This window comes from Lytechinus pictus, chromosome 11, assembly GCF_037042905.1.
Source record: "Lytechinus pictus isolate F3 Inbred chromosome 11, Lp3.0, whole genome shotgun sequence".
Classification (NCBI taxonomy): Eukaryota; Metazoa; Echinodermata; class Echinoidea; order Temnopleuroida; family Toxopneustidae; genus Lytechinus; species Lytechinus pictus.
In genome coordinates this window covers 29381018-29403602 of record NC_087255.1, presented here as the reverse complement: position 1 = coordinate 29403602, position 22585 = coordinate 29381018, and the positions used below count along the sequence as shown (strand labels likewise).

Below are 22585 nucleotides of genomic sequence, written 5' to 3'. Positions count from 1 at the left end.
TTTTCCTTTCAGGAGCGTTTGTGATATAAATTTACTCGCTCTTGGCCTCAATAAATGAATGATATGGATTTAGTTTTTTATGCAATTTTTAGATTCCTATGAAAAGAAACGTCATGTTGGTCATCTTAGACACCAAGTGCCAAGTATTTCGTGAAGTGGCACTTTTTCAAGAGCTCCTGTAATTTTAGAAATATTCTTCCCAGGCGCGGATCCAAGGGCAAGGGGGGGGGAGGGCAGAGCCGCCCCCTATTTTTTGGCAAAAAAAAAAAAATGTCCTTTTAACTTGAGAAAAACGCTGAAAAAATGAGAAAAGTACGAAGAAGGTATTAATTACACCAATTTTTGTCTCACCTGCATAGCAGAGTGAGACTATAGGCGCCGCTTTTCCGACGGCGACGGCGGCGTCAACACCATATCTTAACCTGAGGTTAAGTTTTTGAAATGACAGCATAACTTAGAAAGTATATGGACCTAGTTCATGAAACTTGGCCATAAGATTAATCAAGTATTACTGAACATCCTGCCTGAGTTTCATGTCACATGACCAAGGTCAAAGGTCATTTAGGGTCAATGAACTTAGACCATGTTGGGGGAATCAACATCAAAATCTTAACCTAAGGTTAAGTTTTTGAAATGTCATCATAACTTAGAAAATATATGGACCTAGTTCATGAAACTTATACATAAGGTTAATCAAGTATCACTGAACATCCTGCATGAGTTTCACATCACATGACCAAGGTCAAAGGTCATTTTAGGGTCAATGAACTTTGGCCGAATTGGGGGTATCTGTTGAATTACCATCATAACTTTGAAAGTTTATGGATCTGATTCATGAAACTTGGACATAATAGTAATCAAGTATTACTGAACATCCTGTGCAAGTTTCAGGTCACATGATCAAGGTCAAAGGTCATTTAGGGTCAATGAACTTTGGCCAAATTGGGGTATTTGTTGAATTACAGCCATAAATTTGAAAGTGTGTTGGTCTACATGTAGTTCATAAAACTTGGACATAATAGTAATCAAGTATCACTGAACATCCTGTGCGAGTTTCAGGTCACATGATCAAGGTCAAAGGTCATGTAAGGTCAAAGAACTTTGGCCACGTTGGGGGTATTTGTTGAATTGCCATCATATCTCTATAAGTGTATTGGTCTAGTTCATAAAACGTGGAAATAAGAGTAACCAAGTATCACTGAACATCTTGTGCGAGTTATAGTAGTTTTCAAAATCAGCACTGCTGCTATATTGAATCGCGTGATGCAGGTGAGACGGCCAGAGGCATTCCACTTGTTGATTTAATAGTTTAAAAAAAATCGGTTCGCGCTTCGCGCTCGCATCATTTGTGAACTACGATCCATGTCCACTTCACAATTTTCCTATACGATGCTTGAAATAGTGCTTAAGTTGACCCTCTTCAGATCGCCATCATTTTCTTTCACCTCGCTCTCGCGCTTTATTGATTTTCATAATAAAATAAATGTATTTAGAATGCCCAGATTCTAGGTCTAAATCTCAAAAACACGCGCACATAATATATACACAGTGTGCTCTTAAGAACGTGCTTGAATTATCCACTTTCATATCAGAATATCAAAAATTTTCATCTCCCGCTTCACGCTTGCATTATTACTGTAGGAAGATACCCAAATAGTCATCCTCTTCGTGATATCCGAAACATGAATAGTGTGTCCCGTTTTTAGGTCTAAATCGCATATATTCGCTCGCGCTTCGCGCTCGCATGAAATGTTTAGGTATATACCTATCATGTTTATGATTTGAAAAAGTGCATATGTCCAATTTTTAGGTCAAAATGTAAAAAAAATCAGTTTGCGCTTCGCGCTCGCTTTATTTGATTGTTGAAATATGTATCGTTTTCATGGGTAACTGTAAACGGTCCTATAGGTCTGTTTTCCATCAGGCCAGATCATATATTAAAAATTTTTGCTAGCGATTCGCTCTCGCAGTAATTATTTAGTTACATACACATCATGTTTACGATCACAATCATTACTCAGAATGTTCAATTTTCAGGACAAAATAAATGAAATTTCCTTGAAAATTAGCTCACACTTCGCTCTTAGTCTGCTTGGCAAACCCCTCACTCGAGTTAAGGGTCTAAATGTGCAGCCTACTCATGCCTTGTGTACTCAAGGCTGTCTCGCTCAGGTATGTGCTAGTCTTTGCTTAGAGGCACACTTGTTGATGAAAGTTCCAATCAGAATCTGTGCCCTGCAGACTACTTCGCTCTCGTACTATTCAATTAGGGCTTACATGAGATTATTATTTATTCATGTTTTGTGAAAATAAAGGTAAGAAGTGACAATATAGACTACCCCTTCAAAGAAACAAATAAAAATCAACTTTGAGCGGCAGATCAAGAGAAATATTGTTTTTATTTAAATCGCCACCCCCCCCCCCTTTTTGGCGAAAGGTGGATCCGCCCCTGCTTCCTCTCCATGAATAACATCCATGCATGTGAAAATCATATATGAATTTCATGCAAAACACGCAAAAAAAAGTAAGAACATAGGGGATTTGCGTGGACGTGGTGGAAGAAGAACATCTGGCGTAGACTGGCCTTCCGAAACGAAGCGGGAAAGCGCACGTCATTTTACCGGATCAATGGGCTAGCCAGGGAGCCATGTTATTGGCAACTGAAAAAGAACGAAAATAATTCGACAGCTAACCATTCCTGACACATTAATTGAATGAGAACAGTTGCAGCCTAGTGAATGATAATAGCCGAATAAAAGTATTATTTTTATTGAATGTTCCGGTATTCTATAAATATATTAAAGCGATATAAGGCCTACAGGAGGATGGCGGTTCAAGACGTTTTTTTTAAACAACCGCCCACAGATTGTTCTTTCAAACTTAGCTTTTACATGTAAAACCTAAAATACTGGATACGACAATAAAACCATAATCACGATCTTCGTTACTCAGGAATAGCATAATCCTAGTAAACTTTGGGCCAAACATTCTTGTTTCTTTCTTTCTTTCATCATCATCATCATCATCATCAACATCATCATCATCAATCACTTTTCCTTTTGTGAAATGAATCAGTTTGGTTGTTGATACATTTTATACTGCTGTCAACACTGTCGGGAAATTGGCATGTGTCCCATGCATGGAAGGGGTCCCCCAAAATGACTAGAGGAGACCACCCCTTGTGATTTTAAAGTAATCAAAACTTTACATTAAAAACAGCGATGTGAGTGATAACAGGAAGAAAGAAAAAAAAATGACGTAATAATTGGAAAGGTCCAAAAATACATATAGTGCCTTTTGTATACACGTATTCCTTTCCTTTATTCTAATATTATATTACTTATAAGAAATAAAACAGGAAAAGATTGTCGAGAATTTAATTTGGAATATTTGTTTGAAAAACAAATATGGTAAACATGTAATGTGATTTTTAATGTTCAATTATAAATATTATACATGCCCATGGTGGGTTTAATAAAAAGAAAATATCAAATCATTCATTGCTTTGTGTTTAGAATATGTTTTTTTTTTCGATCTGCCCATTTCTTTCATCTACTCTGTGTAAACGTTGTTTATGTTTTGTTTATAGAAGTATGATATCGTTAATAATTTGCTAAACTGCCTTTCACACTGTCTGTCACGCTCTGTAACAATTGGAAAGGTCCAAACAGTATTCCTTTCCTTTATTCTAATATCAATATCAAATTATTCCTTGCTTTGTGTTTAGAATTTGTGTTTTTTCGACATTCCGATCTGCCCATTGCTATTATCTACACGGTGTAAACGTTGTTTACGTTTTGTTTATCGAAGCATGATATGGTATTTTCATTGTTTTATATCCTTGTTATAATTTGCTAAACGACCTTTCACTCTCTGTGGTTTCAAACCGCCTCGATCACAAGAATCCCCGTTAAATTACGAGAACTTTTTTAGGCTGAAAAATACCCATTAATTATTCCTGCTTCCACACCGCCCTGAAACATACCCTTCGGGATAAGTTCCTGAAGTTACGAGCATGCGCAGTATGGTCTGATAAGCAGCAAGGCGCGAAATTCAAAATCACTAGCCCAGCAGCAACCCATGCACGGCGCCGCACCCAACGACACGCTGGGCTAAAAGTTCCCGTAATTTGCTTTCAGACCGCCAAAATACCCACGACCTTGGAAAAATCCCCGCGAAAGTTCTCGTAATTTCGCCAAGTACCTACTATTTATCGGGTATTTTCTTTCGGGGATATTACGCGTAGTTTGCTTTCAGACCGCCAAAATACCTGGTATTTTCTGATCGGGGTAAATTTCCCGATCAGAGAATACCTGGAACTGGCGAACTTCGAGGCGGTCTGAAACCACCTCTGTCACGCTCTGTAAAATTGGAAAGGTCCAAACACGTATTAGTCCAGGAAAAATAAGGTGGTTTCAAACCGCCTCGATCACAAGAATCCCCGTTAAATTACGAGAACTTTTTTAGGCTGAAAAATACCCATTAATTATTCCTGCATTCACACCGCCCTGAAACAAACCCTTCGGGATAAGTTCCTGAAGTTACGAGCATGCGCAGTATGGTCTGATAAGCAGCAAGGCGCGAAATTCAAAATCACTAGCCCAGCAGCAACCCATGCACGGCGCCGCACCCAACGACACGCTGGGCTAAAAGTTCCCGTAATTTGCTTTCAGACCGCCAAAATACCCACGACCTTGGAAAAATCCCCGCGAAAGTTCTCGTAATTTCGCCAAGTACCTACTATTTATCGGGTATTTTCTTTCGGGGATATTACGCGTAGTTTGCTTTCAGACCGCCAAAATACCTGGTATTTTCTGATCGGGGTAAATTTCCCGATCAGAGAATACCTGGAACTGGCGAACTTCGAGGCGGTCTGAAACCACCTATAGCGGATTTTTTTTGGGGGGGTCAACCTCAAACAAATTGCAACATAATTTTTTCACCGCAATGCATATCCCTGATTCCCCCTGAAGTCCCCCAAATTACATACTAAAAGTCCAGAAAAATCCCAGTGGTGGAGGAAAGACGTCTAATTTGCATAAATCCAAAATGGCCGCCAAACTTTCAGAAAATTTTAATTTTTGTACATAGATTTTGACATGAGCATTTAATTTCCACGAAATTGGTGTCATATGAAACAGAAATGAATTTCCTACAATTTGGTACTATTTATAGGGGATAAATAGGTCATTTGGATGATATTTTAAGTAATAAAACTGCATTTTTTTTCATTTTTCCCAAAATTGAAAATTTTGGAAATACATGATTTTACATAAAATATAAGAAAAGTAGAACAATTACCTTGAAATGTTTCAGAAAACTTTATTGATATACTATTAGCATGTGGATGAAATTTTAACTTGGTTTCATTCTTTTTAACATATTTATAAGGTATCAAAGTTGACGAAGCACCCCCAGCAATTTTCCTGGGGGTGCTGCGTGTATTATTTTCCATAGGCAGCACCCCTACGAAATCATGTTCCCCCTGTATTTTTGAATATGTTATAATGTACATAATTATCACATCCGACAATCGCAAATCATTTACATAGTCTTTCACATATTCCAATAACATCGCGACTCAAGCTCCGGCGCTCCGATACAGACGCTGTCGCACGCGATACGTGATAACCATAGTTTACACACTACTTGATAGTAGGGAGGGACATATGGGATATGGGTGTGATTGAAACTTCCAGGTTTTATGTCGAATCAAGTGTGCACGCGCCCGACCGCCCGTGTTTTGTATAAACAATTACAAGTCAGACAATAGAAATCAAATTTCACAGTCTTTTTCGCCCTGCCCCATGGCCCTGAGAAGCTGGGATGCTAGGGGTGAAGCACCCCCAAAATTTGGTGGTGCTGCATGTGTTATTTTCCATAGGCAGCACCTCCTGGAAAGCTAGTGGTATAGGTATGATAAATGACAGAAATGTAATGAAAATGAACGACGTTTTGTAGAACCCCCTTCAAAATTTTCCGACACAGTACTTAAAATAGTGTTAAATTTCACCCTTTTTCAGATCGGAATATCAAATATTTTCTGCTCGCGTTTCGCGCTCGCATTATTGATTTTTAAAATAACAAATGTATTAAGAATGCCCAGATACTAGATCTAACTGTAACCGCGCTCACGCATGTTTATTCAGATACGCAGCTTGTTTTGGGGGTACTCCGGGCTGAAAATATTTATATCAAATACATTTTATCAAAATAAATAAATTTTATGAAAATCTGATAACAAATAGTTAAGTTATTTAATTCTAAAGTTTAGCAATACTTTATGAAAATGGTGATGTGCATGTCGTCATGAATATTTAATAGTTGGGTTGACATGGGCGGAAATCTGTCCTCTGCATATACTATTGCAATCGCAGAGTAAACTCTCGATCTTGATTCCCGTGTTGATAAACAAAATATATATATAGATCGATTTGCATTTTCTTTACCAATAATTAAGTTTTTAATTTCACGTGCTCCAAATCGGCAATTGTGTCACTAGTTCTATATATGGACTCGACCGATTAAACCAAGGCGACCATAGGTCTAACGTAAGTAAACGTAAATTTCGGGATTAATTCTAAGTTAATATAATGGCATTAGTCAGCCGCAGGCATAATAGACAGGTCCAGATTTTAGATAAAGTTAATGCGCTAGCCTAGCCCTAGCCCAGCATTTTTTCTGTCATTAATGGCAATTTGATAAGTGGATCTAGCCTGATATAAAGTCTAAGGCCCACTGGCGTACCTAGGATTTTCCAGAAGGGGGGCAAATTTTTTGGAGGATATTTCGTCCGCGAAAAAATTTGACAAGCCAAAAAAAAAGAAGAAAAAAAGGTGCTCAACCAAATAAAAATTGACAAGCAAATAAAATAAAAAAGGTCTTCAGGTTCAAAAGAGGGGGCACACGTCTGTTTTCATTGCATGTGACTCGTCAGGGGGGACAGGGATACGTCCCCTGCATGAGTTGTGACTCGTCAGGGGGGCAGTATACCCCCTGCCCACCCCCCCCCCCTTAGGTACGCTAGTGCTAAGGCCAATATAAGGGTACGGGCAATTCGAAGGTGCTGATTCATTTATGGCAATACCATTTTGTAAAAAGATGTGTGCATCCGTACTCTTATTCCGAAGACGCAAGTCATGAATATTCATATTGGTTTCCGGAACTGCGGTGGGAAAAAAAAATTTCGCGACCCTGCCATGCCCGTACAGCGTATAGTGAATAGCCAAGTACTTATACTTAGTATGTGAACTTAGCCTTACATTAGGGCTCAAAACATTTCGAGATGCAGGTACTGTCTACATATCTTCATGATCACGATTTCTTAAATCGGTAACGAATGAGCATTTTTGTATCAGTAACACAAACAGAAATACGGAAGATCCATAGATGAGGAAGAAGAAAAAAGAACAGTTGACAGTAAAACATGAACAGGAAAGTATTCATTCTCCTTGGTGCTTGGATAATTCAGTTTTTCGAGGTCGGAACCATCAAATCGTTCTCGGTTCTTATTCGTCATATTGCTAAAGACATCGACTCCACAATAAGTCATATTGGTACTTTAATCGGGATTTTTCATGCCTTCACTGTAATATTTGGTAAGTCACGATTGCAGAAATTTAATTTAATTTCAAGTCTTATGCAGATGGATGGGTTTGGGAAGACTGATACATTCATTGTTTTATTCCAAAAGGAGCCAAATCTACATGGCGTTTTCTGTGAATCGAGTGTGTTTAATTCACAACTTTCCCTTATCTTCTGCTATTTTAGTTTGATACATATGATATTTCTATCCTCTTAGATTAATTAAATCATTTTTGTCTAGCATTCACTATCAATTTTCAAGAATTTTTCTAAGAATCTATTTTTCATGCATTTTGGAATATAATGTTAGTCGAATATCCATTTATGCAAATTTAAACATGTTTATAACATGTATAATGGAAAATGAACACGAGATACGTGAATATTCCTAGCAGAGTACATTTTAATCTTTTCTGATGTTTATCCATTGAAAATATGTATGTATTTTTCTATATTCTGTGAAATTTGTATGCAATAAACCAAATTGAATCTGAATGTGGGAAATGAGGGGTTTTTAAGGAAAAGTGAGGAACTTCGAGCTTAGCCTAGCGCAGAGAGTGAGCTTGGAAAGTTTTTTGCATTTTCAGATTCTTTTTCAATATTTTTGTGTTTCCAGTCTTTTTACTACTAATCGTTATATTTCTTATATAACATTGCGATTATGAAGTGTTATAAACAATTTCTCGAATTATATAATGGAGGGATTTGGTCAAAACCTCCTTCATTGTGGTGCGGAAAAAAATGTTTGCTTGTCATTTTTTTTCTAAACAAAATCGTGTAAGAAACGAGTTTAAAATTTGTGTACTATTTTCCATAGTAAAAATTGTAATTTTCGCTATTATATATAGGTTTCAATATTTCTTGTTTCAGCTTTTCAGTCGGCCTTCAATTTTTGTGTATCCTTTTCCTTTCCTCCTTGTTTTTTTTTTTCTTTCTTTCTTCCTTTTTTTCTTCCTCTCTTTCTGGGGGGGGGGGGGGTCTGTCCGCCTATGAACATCAAGGGAGAGCCTCGTCGTTTGATAATATTCTCCAATGGCAAAAAATAATGATAATCAAATCAGTAAATAAAAACATGACAGAAAATATATAGTAGTATAAAATATAAAATCACAAATCAAATTTCTATTAATTCATTTCTGTCAGCCATAAAGTGACAGGATGACAAATAAAGCGCGGTATGATATATTTACACCCCCCCCCCTCCCCCACAAGTCGTATGGCTAGGAGATGCCTAGCTACGCGTCTTGGTGTGTAGGGGAAAATGGTTGTGGTGGAGATGACAACCCCTACGCAAACGAACATACCCTCATGCATCCACCCCACACACACAAGCTCACCTCACACCCACACACGCGCGCACACTTCTATTCTCTCTTTCGTTCTCTCCTTTATTTTCCCTTCTCCTTGCGCGCTCCCCCCTCTTCCCTCTATATATTTCTCTCTCTCTGCTATCATAGCAAGAGTCGGGGGCGGCGGAACGTTTTTTCGCTTGGGGGAGCCAGAAAAGGGGCACTTATATGTCAAAATGGGCATTTTGGTGCAAACGGAAATTTCACCATGAGATTATCATCTGCTTGAAGTAGTTTGTGTGTTTTGTAGTAATTAAGTTGAGCAAAACCATTTGAATTGATTTTAGAGTGAAAAGATAACTATTTAGGCTCATCCGCGAGAGAGCGTAGCGATCGCGCGGGTGTGGAAAAATTCAAATCTGAAGTGGCAAAACTCCCTCTTGGTCTATTACGGCGCCAATTCCTATTGAAAGGGCATCCTTGCGAGATGTTGAAAGCGGGAATCGCGATGTCAAACTTGTTGACATTTCATGTAATACGACATAAAAATTGAACATTCTGATCAGTTTTTGTACTCTTGAAAAAAAGATGTGACGATCTAACTAAATAATTAAAGCGAGCGCCAAGCGCGAACTGAAATTTTAATATGCTGACCAGAAAAGTAACCTGTTAAGGACTGTATTTAGTCGCTCATGAATAGGATACATATCTCACCTATCGAATAATGCGAGCGCGATTTTTTTTGTGAAAAACTAAGCATTTTGTTTTGGTAACCAGGAACAGGATGAGTACCTTACTAAACAATAACTGAACTAACAATTTGGCAAATTTCTAACCTAAATTGTATTTTGTTTGACTTCAGAAATGGTTTTAATTTTGAAAAAAGGCATTTTCCATTTTACGGGGAATATATACAATTTTTTTGGTGGGGGGTCCCTCCTCCTTCCCGGTTCCCGGTTCTCGCTCGTGGCGAGAGTATTTTTTCTGTTTAGACCACAAACTGAACATGGTCAAGAGTATGATCACTGATTCAAGTCTATAACTACTTTAATATACGAAAATTTGGTCGATGAATATTGTTATTACGTCTTATCGAATGCATTGAACGCCCCCAAAACACACACGAAAAAGTGTGATTAATCAAATCGCACTCAACTATGGCGAGCTAGCAGTGCCAATATCAATGTCTTTTTCTATGAGCATCCAAAAATTTCTCTAGACCTTCAATATGTTCAAAGATCACTCTCTAAGACCGACTTTGTCCAATGTTGCAACAACACTTCATAAAGTAGGAAAGCTTGAAAATGAAATCCACCCATGAGATCATTTTTCTCCAACATTACCACACGGGTACACACGCAACTCCTGCAGCCTGTGAAAAAAAATACAGGCAGACTGCGCGGGATTCGAACCCTGGATTTTTTTCACAGGCTGCAGCAGTTGAGTGTGTTACCATTGTGGTTAGAGATAAAAATGAATATATTAATTATTCCTTTAATTAGCATAAAATATGCTTTACATTTTCATCCCCCTACCCCTATCCCTCTCTTAGGGGTGTTAGCTAATGTTTTGCTGGACCATTTTTCGCCCCGTCGGTTATGTATGGTTGGCGGAATGATTGGGTCGGCTGGCTTAATGATGTGTTCTATCGCCGACACCGAGATCACCATAGCAGTTTTCCTCGTCATCTCAGGTGAGATTTCATTCCAAGCGGTGACGGGTTAAAAGGAATTCGAATTCCCATGGCATCACTATAACCCATGGACGGCGCTACAGTTTTCAATTAGTGGGAAAAGGAGAAATGAGAAATAGGGAAGACCTGGATGGAATAAGAGAGTTAACAATTTAAAATAATAGTGAGAGAGAAGAGAAGGACACAAGGTATTAGCCGTTTATCTTTATCACCCTTGAAATTCGATTGAGGAAACATTGAGATTCCTGCTCCACCCTTTTATATAAATATCATGGCGTCGGCTCTGCCTTTAGAAAAATGCAAAATCGTAAGATATGTCAAGGTGTCTTATACCTCTGTCACATTTGCTCTACGGCGGTCGTAGAAACCTGAATTCGAGAGATTTCTGCGGTGGCCGCAGGGTCGACGTACGGCGGATTCCTAATTTTTACAGGCCGTAGGGGTGGCCGTAGAAATTTAACGCGGAGTTATAACATCTTTTCTTTTCTACGTTCGAAATTGGACTAGCCGTAGCCATGGCGTAGAGTTGTCTACGGCGGCCATACGTCGAGCGTACGGTGGCCGTGCGGCTGCCTTTGTGTTCTTCTTCCCTCCTTTCCCCTTCTCCTTTTGTGTTATCTGCTTGAGAGGCACCAGGCACGTATTTAGGATTTCGCACCTCGGTGACCCGACCTATAATTTTAACCCCTGTGTACTTTTCGAAAAAAATGGTGCCCCACCCCCAGCCTGGCAAACAGGTGCTTAAAAGCATATATATTTAAGTACTTTCATCAGAGTAAGCCCTACTAGAATTATGTGGATGGGAGCTTTTATTTCTTTACCAAGGGTATATTTAGCTTTCGCCAATAGGGAGGAGGGGGTATTTTCAATTTTATCCATATTTTCCCGATCGGGCGTGGGGGTGTCATGGTATAGTGGTTACGACTCTTGTCTTTTAATCAGAGTGGCATAGATTCGAATCCAAGCCATTGCGTGTTTTCCTTCAGCAAGAAATTTACTCACATTGTGCTGCACTCGACCCAGGTCAGGTGAATAGGTACTCGGTAGGAAGAAATTCCTCGAATGCTAGAGCGCTCGATCAAGGTATAGCCGTGCTAAAGCCGGGGTTATAAAAAACATTATCATGTTAAGCAGGGCCCGCTGAGAGAACAGTTTTCAGAGCTGAAGCGGCAGGGTAAAATACGACGTTATTATTGTTATTATTATAGTTATTATTATTATTATTATTGTTATCATTATTATCGGGAGTTAAATGCTGATTTTTTTTTAGGGTGTAGTTTTTACAAAAGACTGACGCGTTTATTAACATCTTTACTTTATTCATACAAACAAGTTAAGGGAGATTTATTTCATAAGTCCAAATAGATAATGCGAACGCGATTTTTGATATGTTATGTATAGACCTGAAAATAGAATATTCTGAGAAGTTTTGTAAGCATGAGCAGGATGGGTATCTATCTATCTATGTATCTATCTGTCAGCGCGAGCTGAAAATTTATTGATATTCTGACTCAAAGTGTGGAAATTCTAAGCACTATTCGTAATCATGAACAGGATGGGCACCTTAATATCATTCGATGCGAGCACGAAGCGCGAGCTGAACATTTTTTATATTCCGTTCCAAAAGTGGACATTCTAAGCAATTTTGGTAATCATTAGGTAATCGTTAACAGGATGTCCATCTAAACTAATTATTCGATGCGAGCGCGAAGCGCGAATCACCTCATAGGTCGAATTAACCCCCCCCCCCCTTCCTAGGTCGAACATTACTGATCTTATAATATTCAGATCAGAGTCGAACATCAATTTGGCGCCCCCCCCCGGTTGAACGTCAATTTGACGCCCCTTGGTCAAAAATGAAATTGGTGCTCCTAATGTAGAATATAAATTTGGTGCCCCTTCCTAGGTTGAACATCAATTTGGCGCCCCCGCACTTTTATTATTCCCCCCTCTTCCTCTTCTCTTCTCTCCTTTTTCCCTGGCTTCTTTTTTCGTTTTCTCTATCTTTTCTCCCTTTTCTCTTTCTCTTCTTTCCCCTTCTTTTTTTTTTATCTCCCTTTTATTTCCTTTTCTTCCCTCCCTCTGCATATCAATTAATCATAAATCATGAAACATATAAGTATTATTACAGTAATTACAAAATCATATTTAAGTTACATAGATTGTTCTTACACGAATCGTAGCAAGCCCTTGGGCAGTTCATCTTTTTCTTTGGTCTTTTTACTAGCAATGTTGTCCATTTCTATCCGTTTTTTAATTTCTTTTATAAATACATGTTTCAAAACAAAACTTCTTTTTTCGGTTCCTGATTTGTTCCTATCCAAAATAACTTTATATATTGACCAAAATGCAATAGTTACAAAGAGATTTGTTTTACTATCACTTTCAACTTTAAGCAATTGTTTGATGTTTACTTCCACTTTTACATTGTAAACTTCTCGCAAAATAATTTTGATATATTTAAAAAAAGGATTTGTTTAGTTCACAGTCAATAAAATCATGTATAATATCTTCTTTAACCTTGCATGTTGGACACAAATCGTCTGTTGCAAGATTCCATTTAAACAGGTTACTTCTTACTGGTAAGAGATTATATAATAACTAAAGATTGAACTCTCGTAATTTATTTTCTCTAACTTGAATAAGATTATTTTTAAATACATTTGCCCAATTTACATCAATATCAAATTTGTTCTCCCAATGTAAACAGCATTTATTGGTGAAAGTATTTTTTGAGGGGAACAGTTTATATACAGTATTACTACTCAGATCACTGATGCATTTCAAACTTTTTCCAATCATTACCTGGGGAACAATAAAACCAAGAGGTCGGATAGTGATGCCACTATTATCGCTCAAACTTTTTATCCATATTGCTGGTATTGTCTTTTTTAGTTTTGTGTAGTCGAAAATAACAGTATTCTTACTTCTTTGTATATCGATCTTTCTCTGAATGTTTCCCATTGGTATGTAACCATTTCTCCCAATAATATATGTTAAGTAAACTATACCACTTCTATACCAGTCTTTATAAAATAAAGACTGCATGGTTATCAAATATTATATGTTTATTATGCCAAAGTATTTGATTTCGAATATCATTACAGTTAGGGTTAAACATACAAATATCTTTCAATGTTTCTTTGTAAAAAGTTGGTATTTTCCTATCGTTTATAATTTTCAGTGTTTTAGTACTGAAATTACAATTTAAAAGGAACGAGATACCTCCTAGGAGGTCAAACCAATACGAACACATTTTTGTCCATGTTTCTGTTTTGTCATTCAAAAACCTTCCTAACCATTTTAACCGAAAGCTTAGCATTTGATTGTGCACATCAGTCATTTTCATTCCACCATTAATATAATTTTCTGTTAAAGTACATCTTTTAATTTTTTCTACTTTTCTGTTCCAAATGAATCTAAACACTATATTATCCAAACTTGTCATGAATTTTGTTGGAATGGAATCAACAATGCTCAAATGTATTATTTGACTAAGTACTAAACATTTAAGAATAGTTACCCGACCAAAAATAGTTAAGTTTCGTTTTGACCAGCTGTCAAGAGTCTTTTTCAATTTAGTTAATTTTTCTTCCCACTCTGAGTTTAGCGATTTGTCATTATCAGAATAAATATAATGACCTAAGTATTTTACAGGTTTAACAGTCCAAGATAAATTGTATTTTTTAATATGATATAGTATTTTTTAATACGATAATATAAGTACAAAGGTTCTGAAAAAATGTATATGCTTTATAGTTAAACCATTGTGTTTTATTTTTAACCTGTCATTGAACACTGGTTGTTTTCCTAGTAGTCTTAAAATAGCAAAAATTCTTCCTATTTACAAAAGAGGAAGTAAACAGTCGCTTTCAAATTATAGACCGATATCCATTTTAACAACATTCTCTAAGATATTTGAACGTTTGATATACAATCGTTTCATGCCCTTTTTATGTAAAAATAACATTCTGTATTCGAAACAGTTTGGTTTTAGACAGGGCTGCTCCTCTTACATGGCATTACTTGAATTCACTTCCACAATTGCAAAGGCCTTTGAAAACAAACAATTCACAGTTCGTATATTCCTAGATTTATCAAAGGCCTTTGATTGTATTAGTCATTCAATATTATTAAAAAAATTACAACATTATGGTGTAAGAGGAGTAGCCCTTGACTGGTTTAAGAGTTATCTTCAGGACAGAAAACAATATGTTTCTTTTGACAATGTCTCTTCTGAGATGAAACATGTCAATATCGGAGTGCCCCAAGGCTCTGTGTTAGGCCCGTTACTTTTTTTGATTTTTATAAATGATTTACAGCATGCTAGTAATATCCTACACTCTATATTTTTTGCAGATGATACAAACCTGTTTTTATCTGGGGATGATATAGATGATTTAACCTCAACAATAAATCTAGAACTGAAAAAAATAAATGAGTGGTTTCTTGCCAATAAATTAAAATTGAATGTTGACAAGACATGTTGTATGATATTTCAACCTAAAAATAAAAACTTTTCATCCGACAACTTTGATATTTTTATTCAAAATAGTAAAATTCCTGTAGTTAATTCTACGAAATTTTTGGGTGTAGTCATAGACAACAAACTGACTTGGAAAGACCACATAAATTATATATCTTGTAAAGTTTCTAAATCCATTGGTGCAATCAACAGATTAAAAAATTCAATTCCATTAAACATACTTCTAATGATATATCAATCGATTGTCTTGCTCTACTTTAATTATTGCAATATACTCTGGGGTAACTGTGCAATGGTCCATTTAAGCCGAATAATTGTTTTACAGAAACGTGCAATAAGAGTTATTACCAATTCCTCCCCAAGAATCAGTACACAACCTTTGTTCAAAAAACTTAATTTACTTACTATCAGTCATATAAACAGCTATCAAATTGCAAATTTCATGTACTTGTTTCTTCACAATGCTCTTCCCTCTTTTTATGATGATTTATTTGTGAAAAACAAATATGTTTGTAATTACATTACTAGACAGTCTGACAACTTTTATTTGCCTAATTTCAAATATAATTTCTCACGAACTACAATTGAATATGTTGGACCCACTCTGTGGAATAGTTTACCCATTGATCTTAAATTATGTCCAACACTCAACTCTTTTAAAAGAAAGTATAAAAAAAATCTTGTAAACTCATGAATTGTTCCTTAAGCCGTTTTGTCGTTTCCTTTTGTGTTTGGTTAGTTTTTTTTTTCTTTTTATGTTTTGTTTTTATCTATAAAACTTTTTTCCTGCTTGCAACCGTTTGGGATTTGCCTTTGATAGGCCTTTGGCCTTTGTTAAATTCCACACATTTGTATTCTCTGTCAACCGCGTAGCCAGGATTTCATTTTGGAGGGGGCGGTAAATGCACGCGAAGCGTGCCAACACTTACAGAGCGCGCGAAGCGCGCTCCCTAGGGGGTGGGTGCAGGGAGGGGTAGTTTCCCCCTCCCGCGCGAAGCTTTTGGTGTTTCATAAATTAAAATGAAAATAGGAGCCGTCTCTCTTGTCTCTAGTACCTATATCAGCTCCAATTCAGTCGACTATATTGTGATTTTGAACCTTGTTTTTGAAAGTGATTGTGAACGCACAAAAAAGGAATACAATGGAGGAAATTAAAGTAATAATAACCCCGCGCGAAGCGCGGAAGCTAGAGCGTTTTATCATTTTTTTCAAAGAAAAGGGTATTCTCTAAGATATATTGAGTACTTCCCTTGGAAAGATCAGATTTGATTACAAACAATTAGCGACAGTGCATATCTTTAATTCGCAAAACAGAGAAGAAGTGTATATGCCGGAGGAAGATATTCCTCCCCGCGCAGAGCAATGAAACTCTGAAATTTTAAAGGGCGGACGTTTCATCAAATGCAGATATCTCTAATACCACATCGGCTCTAATTCAATTGATTATTTAAGATTATTGAACTTCATTACAAGGAAAATAGTGCGCAAAAAGTTGAAACTTCTTTGATTTATTGAAATTATATAAAAAAGGATGCCTAATTTCTTTGACTTATCCTGAAGCGCTTCATTTTGAATGATGAAGAAACTTAATTGTCATTCAAAATTTCAATCTGAGGGCGCAAAACAGGAGATGAATGTGCAGAGAAATGACATGAAGTTTAATAGAATTTGAATGAAAAATATTGTACTTTTTTATTTAATACGACACGAAATTTATACCTTCCTCTTTTTAAATTAGGAACCTGTTTGCCCCCAAATTATGGTTGTTTAGTAATGAGATGAAAAGCGGGAGAATTTGCCTATATGGAGGTGACGGCAGAAATTGATATAAAGATTTTACCCGCCCGGAGCCGACCCGACCAGAAGTTGCGCGATCAATAAAAAAAAAATGATAACTTCATATACTTCGGCCTAACCTTACTCTAATTCCATGCCCTAATGTATACATTTGAACTTTAACTGGCAAGAAACACATATAGCTGAGGTGGAAAAACAGGGTTAGATAAAGGGTGGGGGAAACAATGGAGAACTGCAATATTGTCATTTAACCGCGCGCAGCGCGGAAGCAAAAATATAAATTTAGAGCAAGAGTGAAGGAGTTTCTCTTTTGAGAAAAAAATAAAATAAAAAGAAAAAACCCACAAAGCTACCCTTTTCCCTTTCTTCCCTTCGCTTTTCCTTTTCTCCTCTCTTTTTCTCTTCTTTTTTTTTTCTTTTTGGGGACGTTTTTTTGGGGGGCGACCGCCCCCACCGCCCCCCCCCCTGGCTACGCGCCTGTTCTCTGTATTTGTGTGATCTCATGTATTATATGCCTTTTATCACTTTAATTGTATGTATTGTCTTTTTATGCAAATGTGAAATAAATTGAATTGAATTGAATATCATATTTCTTACTTGTATCTCCTGACCATATTAATGCTGTTTTTTCTTTATTAATCTTTGGTGATGTCTTTGTGCGTTCCGGAGAAATCGCGCGAAGAGTAAGGGGGGGGGGCTTTAATGTTTTTATATTTACCTATGGCAAACAAATAAATAAATGAAAAAATAAATGGTGCAATTTTAACCCAACGAAAGGAATTGATAAAAATAATGTGTTTTCATATTTTTTCGTAGGTATTGGATTTGCAATGACCGTCCTCCCGTCTCAAGCGTCTGTTATATCTGCTTATGGCGACAATTACTTAATACCGTTCTGCGTTAGCGCAATGGGAGCTGGTGTTGGAATGATGGTGCTTCCATTTTGTACGAAGAATTTCTTGGAGATCTATGAGTGGAGAGGAACGATCCTTCTTCTTGGAGGCCTCAATCTGCACACGGTAGTATCAGGGGCGTTGTTCAAAGGGACTTTAAGACCGCGGGTATCACAAGAGGACAAATCAACACGCATTTCGGCACTGCTGTCGTCGCAGCCTACTGTCGTTGACAAGGAGCAAGATGGAAAAATAAAAAATCCACGAACTTCCCTACGTCAACGCTGTATAACCGGTTCGTGGGCAATTATCTCAACCGTTTACCTAAAGTCAAATATCAGTATGTTTGGACAATATCCACTACTGACCTACTTGTTAATAGCGGCATATCTTCATGGAATTACGTATGCTGGTTGGACTATATTCGTAATTTCCAATGCTGAAGTAAAGGGTCATCCAGAACACAGTGCAGTCTTTCTCTCTTTTATTGCCGGTATTGGCAACACAATCGGTCGTCTTCTACCAGCTATACTGAAGTTTTTAAATAAAGATTTATTTTCATCTAGAATTTCATTTCTCTTGTTTGGTTTCATCGGATCGGTGCCTCTTTGTCTGAACGCAGCAGCGACAGGTCTACCGATGCTAGGCGTCTTTGCCAGCCTCAACGGCCTAGCTTTAGGAGCGAAGGCAATCGCGAAGAGTGCCGCATCTGTGGACGTTGTTCCGGACTCGTTTTCGTCAACAGCACTAGCTTTCACATTAGTCTGTTCCGGTATGGGGGAAGTGACCGGTGGATGGGCCACAGGTAAGGACACCACAACATCCTCTAAAATGGGGGGGGGGGGGAGATGGCCACTTAATAACTAAGGAAATTGCTTACAGAGCAAGACAATAACTGAATCCCAAATCCCCTTCAAATGCGGATATACATGTAGATGACAATTTTTACGGTCCCTCGGGAGTATGCAGGTAGGCCTACCAAACGACTGCTTGCGTGTCGATTTTGCCTTGCAAAATGCGGCGTTGTAGGATCGCCTACGAGAAATATGGATGTTTTACTCTGCGGAATTTCGGAGAACAAAGAAAAGTATTGTCTAACGCCCCTCATAACAAAAAACAACCAATATGTCTTTCTCGAAAATTATTTAATCAAATCAGCAGTTTCGTCCTTGACTCTGGACAATTAAATGACATATTTGTAAAAAAATTTTTTAGCTCCGAGCCTTAGGACGAAACTGCTGTTCCGGTTCATCAATGTTTCCGACATAGATCTCCTATAACTATTCTTTGTCATTTTACGGGCATTTTCAATCCGTTGACGTAAGGGGATGATGATGATGGTGATGATGATGATGGGAAATTCGGGGGGATCTGGTTCAGCACAAATTTAAGAACAGGTTGAAGTTGTGCGTAAAGTTGCGCATACGAATAGCTAGATGTGGGAAATAACTGATATGATTTTGGGTGATCCTTTTTGGGGGTGAACATCAATATTATTCTACATCTATGTCTGAACAATACTTATTTAATATTGAATTGACCGGCACATATACCAAACATTATTTAATCGATTGAGCAAATCGAACCAGCAAACAAATTATATTGATAAAATTAACGAATTATTTCGTAATGATTTTGACATGAGAAAATTGTCAAATCGGTAAGATGGCAAATTAAATCTGATGGAAATTCTGAGATTAAACGATACAAAATATTTATGATAAATAAACCGAATATACAATTTTTTTAAATTTTTGTTGGCAACAACAGCCCCAAACAAATACAAACTATAATTCTAACCTATTATGCTAACTTTCATTTGCAATGATTTTTTTTTCTATAATTACAGGTAAAATCTGGGATGTAACAGGGTCTCTGGACACAGCTTTTCTCTTCCTGGGTTTTGTCGATATTTTGGGCGTGATCATCCTGATCCTGAGCTTCATACACCAGAAAATAATGTACATTGACAGCATGGCGAAGGGAGATAGAGAATATTGATATTCAGATCGATACAGCTGCAATAATATTTATATAATATTGACGGGCCTTGAGGGGAGCATCAAAATGTCGCCCGCAAAATAATCATATTCCTGATATTGGCCCGAGTCTTTAGACGAGGGCAATATGGTTCTTTTAAGGGCAATATTATGTTTCCCGAAAGAAGAGCAAGTTATTTCGTTTGTGTAGGAGGAGAGAGCAAATGAAAAAAAACATGCATATTCTGATGGTTTTCAGACGGATAGGCCTATTGCATATGATGTGTACATATCAACGCATGCGAAATGGTTTCGGCTGGAGAGGTGATCGTTTTTCCTCATTCAATATGTACTCGATTTGTTTGAAAAACCAATTTCTTTTCCATGTCATAATCTAGCGTTTCGCATATCTCCAGCCAGTTGCCAGAGTAGAGGCCCACCGCAGGCTCAGGCGGTATACGCTGATGACCAGTCGTACATGCATGAAAGTGGGATTTAATCTCACATCTTGGAAAGGCATGCATGGTGTCGCATGAAAGAATTTTGCACACGAAAAGCAGATCTATAGGGCCTGTGCAGTCAGACCGCATGTCCCTATGCTAATGAGCAAAAAGGCCAGATTCATCAAAATCATGTGAATCCTCCTCCTTGCAAAATCTCGTGATTCGTGAAATTTTCTTTCTCTAAGAATTTACCTGTTTTATACTCAAGCTAAATGAAATATTATTGCACCATCAGATAGAGTAAATGTTATTCTTTCATATTGGTCATTTATTTTGTATACAATATCTTGATAAATAAGTAAATTTCTGGCCTGAAAATGTGCCTCAAAACTGAATTTTCGTCCTCTGTTTTCTTTTGCAAATTGTGCAAAACTTTTTATTTTGAGCCTCAATAATATATATATTACCATAAAGCTGAACTTCTGTACTTTCTCACAGTGCCACTCTTGATATGCGGCACCTTTTAATCGGGTCAAGATCACACTTTTTCCACCAAGGTACAAGACGAGATTTCTGAAATTTTGTACTTGCATGAAATCCAGAGTTCTGATTGGCTGGATAAGGTTCACAGAACCACAGGCGCGGGTAATTTGAGGAGATTACCATATGGGAAGTGTGACCTTCCCATGAACCCAGGCACTGGACCGTGGTCTCTTTGACCAATCAGAGTGCAGTATTCTTGTTTTCAAGCTGCTTTATGTACTTGGCCAATGAAAAGTGTGATCTTGACCTGATTAAACCAATTGTTATTTTGAAACTTATACCATTTTAAAGCTTACATATTCAGCTTTATCATGATCTAAAAATCATTTGGGCTCAAACAAAAATAAAGTGTGAAATAGCAGCTTTTGTCAGGTGAAAATAATTATTTTGTAGCATGTTTTAGATCAAAATTTTTATCTATATTACAAAATCTTTGAATAAATTCAAACACATGACCTAAAAGAATGATTCTTCTTGTTTACAATGATACCAAAATCATGAAATTCGATGCACAATTAGAGCAGCAATGACCGAATGAAAAGAGGTGTTTTGGTCGGCATCAAGCTCATTAAATATGCAAAACATCTCAAGTCATGAATATCACTTGGATGAAAGAAGCCACTTTCTTGGGACCTGCCGTCTGACTGTGTGACACAAAATAATCTTAGCAATGATTGTATAACAATTGTCTACGTTTGATTCTATTGACTATATAGTATCCCTAAATTAGACCACAAAAGAGCCAATCTGGAATAAAATTATTGGAAATGGTTTTTTGACTGATTTGAGTAGGTATGGGTGTCAACATTTACCAAAAAAAAGTTAGGAGGAATACGGGTTGGGGAAAGTGCTTTTTTCAAGGTCAAAGGTCAATGACCTTTTTGTATATACTGTATAATGGTATCTCTGAGATGGAAAGGCACAGGTTGGTGATAATGGTGTCAAAATGCACAAATTCTTACCAGAATATCAAATAGAATACAATTAATTACCTAGAATGCACATTTACCTATAAAATTCAAGGTCAAAGCCTTTCAAAAGGTCAATTACCTTTTTACATTATATACCATACCGTATAATGGTATCTATGAGATGATAAGGTACGTGATGGTGATCATGGTGTCAAAATGTACAGATTCTTACAAGAAGATCAAATAAAATAAACTTAAGTACCTAGAATGCACATTCACCAATAAAATTCAAGGTCAAAGCTTTTCAAAGGTCAATGACCTATTTACATTATATACCATACTGTATAATGGTATCTCTGAGCTGAAAAAGCACAGGTTGGTGATCATGGTGTCAAAATGCACAGATTCTTACCAGAAGATCAAATATAATAAAATTAAGTACCTAGAATTCACATTCACGCGTAAAATCTAAGTCCAAAAGTCAATGACCTTTTATACTACATGTATATATACCACATTATATAATTGTATCTCTAAGATAAAACGGCGCAGGTTGGTGTTCTTGGTGTCAAAACACACATATTCTTACAGGAAGATAAAATAAAACTAGATTTTAATTCGTCATGCGGACGAATTAGGTGGTCTGTCGTATAGATAGATAAACAGGAAAAAAATATTTAAACAGATATTAGATTGAAAAATAGATAGACAAACAGATTTACATAATCAAACAGATACATACAAGAAAGATAATTATATTAGATGGATGGAGTGATGGATGGAGAGATAAATTATAGGTGGTTATATTAATAAAACATAGACATATATAGATAGATATAGAGAGACAGACATATAGATAGAGAGACAGACATATAGATAGATAGAGAGACAGACTTATAGATAGAGAGATAGATTGATAGATATATAGATATATAGATAGATAGAGAGATGATTGGTGGTTATATTA

The 22585-nt window shown here is 36.9% G+C and overlaps 1 protein-coding gene across 1 annotated transcript; it reads left to right on the top strand.

Annotated features, from left to right (window-relative positions):
• The first annotated feature begins 7260 nt into the window (after positions 1-7260).
• LOC129271142 (monocarboxylate transporter 12-like) lies at positions 7261-21164 on the top strand. Its single transcript, XM_054908504.2, has 4 exons — positions 7261-7598; positions 10426-10566; positions 17666-18547; positions 19592-21164. The coding sequence occupies exons 1-4, from the start codon at positions 7427-7429 to the stop codon at positions 19741-19743; spliced, it is 1347 nt and encodes a 448-aa protein (XP_054764479.2). The 5' UTR covers positions 7261-7426; the 3' UTR covers positions 19744-21164.
• Positions 21165-22585: the final 1421 nt, after the last annotated feature.

What these genes read in the sequence shown, in the direction of transcription:
- LOC129271142 (XM_054908504.2), top strand. Translation starts at nt 7,427, where the DNA reads ATGAACAGGAAAGTATTCATTCTCCTTGGTGCTTGGATAATTCAGTTT. An exon ending in AGTTTTCCTCGTCATCTCAG is followed by an intron (nt 10,567 to 17,665) that starts GTGAGATTTCAT and finishes ATTTTTTCGTAG; the next exon opens with GTATTGGATTTGCAATGACC. An exon ending in GACCGGTGGATGGGCCACAG is followed by an intron (nt 18,548 to 19,591) that starts GTAAGGACACCA and finishes CTATAATTACAG; the next exon opens with GTAAAATCTGGGATGTAACA.